This window comes from Agelaius phoeniceus, chromosome 4, assembly GCF_051311805.1.
Source record: "Agelaius phoeniceus isolate bAgePho1 chromosome 4, bAgePho1.hap1, whole genome shotgun sequence".
Lineage (NCBI taxonomy): Eukaryota > Metazoa > Chordata > Aves > Passeriformes > Icteridae > Agelaius > Agelaius phoeniceus.
Window position 1 is genome coordinate 44,925,809 of NC_135268.1, and position 8,649 is coordinate 44,934,457.

Consider the following 8,649-nt stretch of genomic DNA (forward strand, 5'->3'; position numbering starts at 1 on the left):
CTTAAGGGGGAATGTGATTTAAATAGTATATTATTGGGATAGGAATAATAAGCCACCAAGCAGCATGCACGGGCTCCAAATATATCTGTCAGCTCCTTGGCCAGACAGCTGCAGCTGACAGCAGGGCTCTGCTACTTAACCTGTCTGGTGAACTGGTTACACACCCAGGGCCTGCCTGTGGCCCTATGCCAGCAAGGCAGGAGGAGCTCCAGAGTAACACAGAATTCCAAAGCTGAGTTCATGGGAAATTGAACAACAATTGAGAACTACAAATATGAAAAACTGTCTTTACTAACATTGGCTATTTTATAGGTACCATTGCTCTAAAGCCCATAGTGTAGAACAGTAATACCAAAAAGAAGCTTGTGAAGTTTTGCATTCAGCGAACCTTTCTCAGTTGTGGTCTAAACTACATTCATCTTTCTTTCTATTGTCTATCAGAATTAATTTGAGCTGCTTATGTCCAGCTGCCTATGAGTTGCACCTTCAGGATAGAGGAAATGCAAATGAACAATGAACTTTGCTAAATAGTCTATGAACTTATGTGCACTCTAATAATGAATAAGCATGGATAGATAATTTAGGACAATATGTGTCTGGGGAAAAAAACAAAACAAAACAAAAGGTATGCATTGAAGTCTCATGAGGCTACTTCACTAAATGAGAAAATTGCTGACCTTGTTGCCATCAATTCCAGGTTCTGGAGTGGTATGTACAACCGCTTTGAAAAGGGGCTGCATCCTCGACAGTCAGTTACTGATTATCTGATGGCAGTGAAGGAAGAAACTCAGCAGCTGGAGGAAGAGCTGGAAGTCTTGCAAGAGGTAATAAACAGCTGAGTTTGATACCCCAGACTTGGTAACTGATGATAAATTAAACCCAGCTCCATATGCTGCAGAGTCTGCTACACATGACATCCTTTTCTGGAAGGAGGATGTTCAACCATCCTCTTTGTTCTCAGATAAACTATTGTGATTGTTTTGCATTTAATACACAAAAGTGGATTTTTTCTTTAAGGATAAAATTTTACCTGTGTTGATGCACAAGTACTACTGAAAGTAAGTTTAATCCTTCTGTAACTCAGAGGGAATTGTAGCTCAGAAGAATGCTGTAATTCAGCATTGGTGTGTGATAAATTGTGCACTTCTCATACTCCATAAATGCAAATAGTCAGTTTTAAAGGGTGGGTTGGGCTTTGGAAGTTTATTTAAACAGAAAAAAGCAAGGACATATAAGAGGATTTCTGGACCCTAAATGTGTCCTCATGGTAAATCCTATTTCCTTTATTTCAGAGATTGGCAAATCTTCAGAAATCACAATCAGGTAATAATAAAGTCAAGAGTAAGCAACAAGACCGAAGCAAACAGTTTGGACTGTATACCTCCAACAACAGCTTAGCTAACACTCCCCAGGAGTATAGCAGTGATCTGAAATCATTCCCATCCCGGAGCCCTTCTCAAGGGGATGAAGATTCCGCCCTGATTTTGACACAGGATAACCTGAAAAGCTCTGATCCTGACCTCTCAGCCAACAGTGACCAGGAGTCTGGTGTGGAGGACTTAAGCTGTAGGTCACCAAGTGGGGGTGGCTGCGTGCCTAGTGAAGACAGTGGCAAGGACTCTGACGAAGCTGTATTTCTGGCAGGCTGAAATACCTGCATGGCAGCAAGGATCCAGATAATGTAGAGTCTTACACAGTCTGGAATGACATCTTTTCATCAGATGAAGAATGGAAGTGGTCTGTGGCCTAAAGAAATAATCCAAAGAAAGGGAACTGTGCAATTGTGTAAGTTAAGATCTGAGCAGAACAAGTCATTACTAATTTTAAGACATTATACTAAAGAAAGGTAATGCTGTTATATTTCATTAAGCTAATATGGTGGTTGTTTTATCAATGCTGTACATAATTATTCCTTACTTTGTACATTTCCACAGTTATTTATTGGACAGGATAATAGTTCTTTTCCTAAGATGTGAAATTCCAAAGTACTCTTACAGAAGGCTGAAGATGCATTACTGTTAGCCTCACTGGTGAAGCAGTTAAAACTTATTTTTGTAGAGCTCATTTACCTTCAGACATATGTATTTTCTCTGCTTTTTTCTTCACAAGAAGTTAGAACAATTATTTTGCATATTCTCCTACTAATATCCTTTACAGCACAGTAAAACTAACAAATGGACACCCTGGCTCAGGGGACAAGGATTTTTTTGATCTTTAAAAAAAAAATCCATTAATAAGCAGTTGCTGCTGCTGCATCTGAATGCATCCAATTTCTACTCAATTCTCAACCACTATTGAAAGTTCATTAGATTCTGTGACCAAAACATCAAGGCTCACACAGCCTTTGTGCTAAAACACCCCTTTGTAACAAAAGCTGCACCAGGCAGTTTGCTCTTGCCTCTTTACGTTTTGTTATCAAGTTTGTTTATATCTTACCCGTGTTCCAAACCACCTACATAAGATATAAAGGTAAAATTTTAAAGGTGATAAAATCCCTGATTCTTCAGCCTGTTTTCCTACTTGAAAATGTTTTGAGTGGAAGTGAGGTACATACACAGAGTAGATGGAATAGGGAATATCAAATCACTTACAGAAATCACTTATGAAAACATCATTCTGAACCAGTAAGTAAATGAAAGCTATGCCCATAAAGGAACTGTTACAGAGAATATTTCTTCCAAATTTTGTTATTCAAAATAAACTAACCATAACCACCTGGTGTTTCTTATCCTCACACAAAATTTCCTTTTTAGTATTTGCCAACCTGAACAGAGCATGGCAATACTAATTTAAGAAAAGGACTGATTCACTATTTATCAGAAAGTTTAATCTCATTTAAGAATTCAGATATTTTTAAGAATAGGAGTAGTATTTTTCATAATCAACAGTTCAGAAGTAAACAACTGAAAAATCTTCAAAATTTGGAATGTCTTGAAACTCACTAAAAAGGTGGCTGGCCATATTAGGCTGCAACTTGATTTCAAGTTTGTTGTTTTTTAAAATTTTATTTAAAGCCAGCAGTTAAAAATATCATTCATATGGCTGCTTTTACATGCTTGAAGACAGTGCAGAATTGAACTCTAGTAGAGCAAAGTGGTAGTAATGTAAGTTTACTTAGATTGCATTTCACACACTCCTTCAAGTACAGACCTACAGAAAGAATAGTATTATATAAATATACCTCAATTTAGAATAATTAGATTTTAATTATTCAGTCTGCTTTTCTGGAATGGCTTTTCATTCTGTTCTGTGAACATGTTATTAAAAGTGAATAGGTAAACTTCAGTATTATTACTATCCTCTAAAGGGAGCTGCTGTCTTTGAACAAACAATTCTTAACAGCAAGGTTTATCTTTATATTGGAAAGGTGAGATCCTCAATTTGATAAATCACTATGGCTCAATTCAAATAAAAACAACAATAAATGATATTCTGTTGAGAATCTAGCCTTCTGGTTTTTAATCTTTATGAATTTTTAATAAATTAAAGCCCTGATTTTAACTGCACTTTTAAAAGTGTTTTGTATTTTGAACATAGCCTGTAAACTTTATAGCATTAAAGGAAACTTTGAATGGGTTTTCTCAAACTAAAGAAACATGCTGCAAAGTCAGCAATGAAAACAAAACACACAAATATTCTGCCAAAAAATCAGTCTGAAAATTGGCAATGTTATTGTACATATTTAAAATGTAAAATGGTATATGAAGACATTGTGTTCAACTAGACATGTACAGAAATAAATGCAGAAGAGGAAGACATGCAAATTCAAAGCACTGTCTTTGTGTTGCTTATGCAACGCCTTGTAACTAGCTTTACAACTAAAATATTAACATACTAATATTTTCTTTATTAAGCCTTCACTTAGCAGCCCTCTGTGATGTGTGTTTTAGTCCTTAGAGTTTTGCATTAACTATTACTGCTTACATTGTACTGTATGTATTTGTGGCATTATCAGGTTAATGAGAAACACCTTCAAATAAACACTTAGGTGTTATGAAATGTTATTTCACACCAGAGACTGAAACAAAGGATTGCTTTCCTGATTTTTGTAATAGAGTTCTTCATTTACTCAAGAGTCACTTTGTCATTGACATCAAGGGATTCTTGTATCTCCCCTACTCTGATACTTGAATCCAGCAGCTGCAGTTTTGGAGGAATCTACAACTGATAACTAAACAAACTGAGACACTCATAAATTGTGTTAATTATATGGGAACATGTTATACTCCTGTATTTCTATTTTTTTAGGAAATGAGAAAAAAAAAAAGATAAAAAGACTTCTCTATTAACTACATTGTTTTCTTGTAGCCTTGCTGCAAATCTTTGCAAATTTGGCCCATTTGCAGTAAGTCCACCGTAATTTGAAATAGGACACAGATGAACTAAACTGCTGAAGTCCTCACAAGGTTCAGGCTGCTCTTTAGCATCAAAATGTGCCTCTAAGGGACACTGAAGGCAATGGGATCAAACAGCTGAAGCCTCCTTTACAGAAGGAAAACTATTTGCCAGCTGCTTTTATTGGTAACTCTATACAAGAAACAAATGTGGTTAACTGGTAATGGATTCTAAAAAGCTGAGAAATTAATTAGTTGGAGGGCACAACAACATGGCATCAATAAAAATAAAAAAGGAGAAACAGAAAGTAAAAGGAGGAAGGCAGGGAAGGAAAGCTCTTTGTAAAATCAGCAAGGCAGGGAACCACGTTCTTTGAAGACAGAGGCAAGCCAGGGCATGGGTTCACAGCATGAAAGATATTTAATGGCACAAACCAACAATAAAACCACAGCAATAAAATGGGATAGCCTCTGCAATGAAGGTAAGAATGCCATCACTGTTGACCAGCTAAGTTAATGCTTTTCTGTGGACACTGCCCTGAACTGCGTACAAGAGTTCTCAAGTAGATCACAAACACAGCCAAGGCCAGGGGCTGCTTCTGGGTGCAGAGACAGGTAAACACCACAGTGATTGAAAAATCCTCCAAGAACAGGTAAGTTGCTGACAATTCATTTGGGAAGGGAGAAACACGTGCTGGATGAGTTTGAAGTAGGTCAGCTTATGACAATACTAAGACACACGAAAAATATGCCAAAGATCATCATCAGCAGCAGCAGCCAAGTGTGCTGCAAACCCTGAATTCAGAGAGGTGCCAGAGTGTGGGCATAAGAAGATAAAATAAACATTCAAATTTACTTATATTATTTAAATTGCCGGTAGAGCAACTGAAACCAGCAAATCCAATAATGTTAAATGTTAAAATAAAATGTACTAGTCTTTTAATATAAATCATTCTGTAAAGAAGCTAATAGAGCCCTACAGGTCCACCAGAAAAACAACTGAATTCAAGCAAGGACTAAGTCTGTTGCTAAGGTTATTCAGATAAATTTATTCTGTTTCTGAAGACTAAAGAACACAGTTCTTTATATTGAGGTATTCCCTTGTTATTGAAATATAGGCTCTCTTTATAGCTTATTACTGCATAGAAATGTGATGTCTACAGGTATCTGACCAAAACAAGGCATTTTCAAAACCCAGAGATGCAATACAGGTTTTTAAAGCCCATTTTAGTGAAGGTAGCTCCAAGAATTACTGCTGTTTAAATGGTTGAACAGGAAAAGCTCAAACCACTGCACATTAAGATAAAAAGTTTGTCCTTGAGTATTGTACTGCATCCACTTCCAACACAATTCTATATCCACTCAAAAAAGTCCCGCAATGCCCAACTGTATCTGTAAGTTATACGACTACAAGACATATTAAAATCCTAAAGCCTTTATTTGTAAGTTTAGCACGTTGCAGTATTTACTGTTCAGAATAGTTAAGGCTGTGATACTTGACTTTGTTGCCAGAGTTTTACCTGAAGGTCTCTTAAATCTCTATTTTATAAAAATTTATTCTAGTATTTGAAGGGAGTAGTTAGAACTTGGACATGTATAAAATTTCTAACTTCCACATTTGGTCCAGCTCCTAAGTGGCAAAGCTGCCGGAGTATGTAAAGAACAAACAGAATTATAGTTCATACTGCTTACAACTGACTTACCAGTCTCTTGTTTGCAGTCATAGTGCCTCAGCAAGTTCAGATGACACCAAGCTGGGAGGAGCAGCCAATACCCCAGAGTGCTAACAGCCCTTCAGAAGGATCTCATTGGAGTGGAGGGATAGGAAGAGAGGAACCTTCTGAAATTCAACAAAAGCAAATGCAGAGCCCTGCACCTGGGGAAGTTCTGGGTTCCTCAGAACAAGGAAGGCATGGAGCTCCTGGAGCCATTCCAGCAGAGGGCAACAAAGATAAGTGGATCACATCACTTAAGAGGCTGACAGAGCTGGGCCTGTTTAGGTTGGTGAAGACTGAGACGGGACCCCATCAATGTCTGTAAGTACCTGAAGGAAGGGTGTCAAGAGGGTGGAGCCAGGCTTTTCTTTGTGGTGCTGAACAATACCACAAGAGGCAAAGGGCAGAAACTGATGCCCAGGAAGTTCCACCCAATTATGAGGAAGTTTTTTACTGTGTGGGTGACTGAGCACTGGAACAGCTGTCCAGAGAGACCATGGAGTCACCTGCACTGGAGATATTCAAGAACCATCGGGGCACAATCCTGTCCCATGTACTCCAGGATGACTCTGCTTCAGCAGGGTGGTTTGACCAAATGACTCAGTGTGGACCTTTCCAACCTGACCCATTCTGTGATTTAGCAGTAAGATCAGGTATTAAAATTACCGACTCAATCCGCAGTTACAACAAAGAATGTACACTCCTCCCTGCCATCAACTGCAACATCAGAGCTGAGCCATCTTCTTACTCTTGAATTTCTTGTTTGTTGAGTTGGCTTTCCCACTGGGAGAACATCTGAGCATGACATTGTGCAAGGCTCCCAAGAAACAAGTCATTGTACATAGCCTTTTATTCCAGATAGCTTAAAAGCTCTCTTGACATATTTCAAAAACCATTAGAATATGCATCTAACAGCACCTGGCATTCTCTTACACTTTATGGGAAACTGGACTTACACCTACACTTCATATTTTGGCAAAAATTGAGGTAAAGAATGTGTTTAACAGTGGGCTACCAGCATGCTACCAGCTACCATCCCTAACTCTGATAGAGTGTTATTATCAGTGTTCTACCTTGTCTTCTGGTGAAAGTAGACCAGGGAAGGCACAACCAATGTAGGACTAAAACAAAAGAAAAACAAAACAACAATAACAAAAAATCCTCAAAAACCACCCCAACCAGCGTCAGGTAGGCCCTTAAAGACCATAAACAGACTGGACATTCTTGGATGTGACAGCATTCCTGCAGCTAATCTAGTATACATCATCATTGAATACAGAGACTTCTGTGCCTCTTTTCTAGAGGATGGGTTTGTGACTGCAGAAGGGGCTAAAAAAAGGAAAAATATCCAAAGACTAGTAACAATGACATCAGAGAATAGAAACGGAGAAAAAAGAACTTAACTTTGAAATCCCTGAACAACAAACACTGAACTTGCATTACAGAGTGACATTTTCTTGTAGATTCTACTCCACTACCATCAGAAAGACTCCATGGAGAAGTTCCCAATTTGAAAATTTGCTCACTAAAGTAACATAAGAGGAAAAGCTGAAGAGTTCAGAACTTGTACTAGCAAATCCTGTTATGAAACGTATAAAGAAGATACTAGCCCAATACAGCAAGAAAACCAGGTGTCTGGTCATCCATGCCATTCTCTGTTCACAAGAAACAACAAAAAAAACCAGCTCTGCACAGGATTGTGTGTAGTCTTGAGAGTTAACTAGATTGTCAGAAAGAGATCAGAAACAACTCAGCAGAAAATTAGATGGGATTTTGCCAAGAAGGTTACAGTGATGACTTACACATAACTCTTCAGAGCTGCAGAAATCACACTACTCATAGACGCAAGTTCAGAACCACTTAGATGTTTACATCATCTAAGGCTTTAGTTAGCACATTAGCAGGAGTGCTATGTCAATGTACAGGCAGCACATTTTTTTAATAAGAACCTCTAAAATTATTGCTAAAGCATTCCATTTATAAAGTGCTGATTTTTTTTCAGACACTGAAGTATGTTTGATTTGGACCACAGATCTATTTTCTTGGGACATCTAATCTCAGAATTTGGGTCAGCTTTAAAATATGTCCTATAAAATACCAGTGAATAGTTTACTCACCCTGAGAAGGAACAGCTTAAACTGAAGACCCACTAGCCTGTGGAACAGACTTTTTGCACTTACATGATTTTCTTTCATTCAGAAGAAATATCACAGTTTGCTGGCAGAATATCAAGTTTAGGACTGAAGATCGGTGATATAGAAAAGCACATGCTTGGACTGTGGTCTCAGATTTGAACCTGCCATGTTCTGTGATCCTATCTAGGTAACACACAGGTAGAGTCTTGGCTAAGAGGTTTATCTCCAGACTGCTTCCTGACAAGAAAGAAGCAGGATTTCTGATACATTACTTAATCACACTTTATCCTACTTACAACTCTCAAAACTGTAGCATTCCTTCTACTCCTCCTCCTCGACTGTCTCCATGAAAACCTGATGCATTGAGAAGGTTAAGAAAAAGAATGTGTCTTCTTGCAATACCAAGAAAGATAATACATGCATATTTAGGAGCTGTATTTTTCTCCTACAGAACACTGCATTTGG

At 38.0% G+C, this 8,649-nt stretch overlaps 1 protein-coding gene across 2 annotated transcripts in view; it reads left to right on the top strand.

Moving 5' to 3' along the window:
* The window catches only part of MTMR7 (myotubularin related protein 7), a 41,808-nt gene extending 37,792 nt beyond the window's left edge, over positions 1-4,016 (top strand). For both annotated transcript variants that reach the window (XM_077177487.1, XM_054632749.2), the window contains 2 exons: positions 698-824; positions 1,293-4,016. In XM_077177487.1, coding sequence (XP_077033602.1) covers positions 698-824; positions 1,293-1,649 — 484 coding nt within the window. In that variant the 3' untranslated portion in view covers positions 1,650-4,016. The remainder of the gene's footprint in view (positions 1-697; positions 825-1,292) is intronic.
* Positions 4,017-8,649: the final 4,633 nt, after the last annotated feature.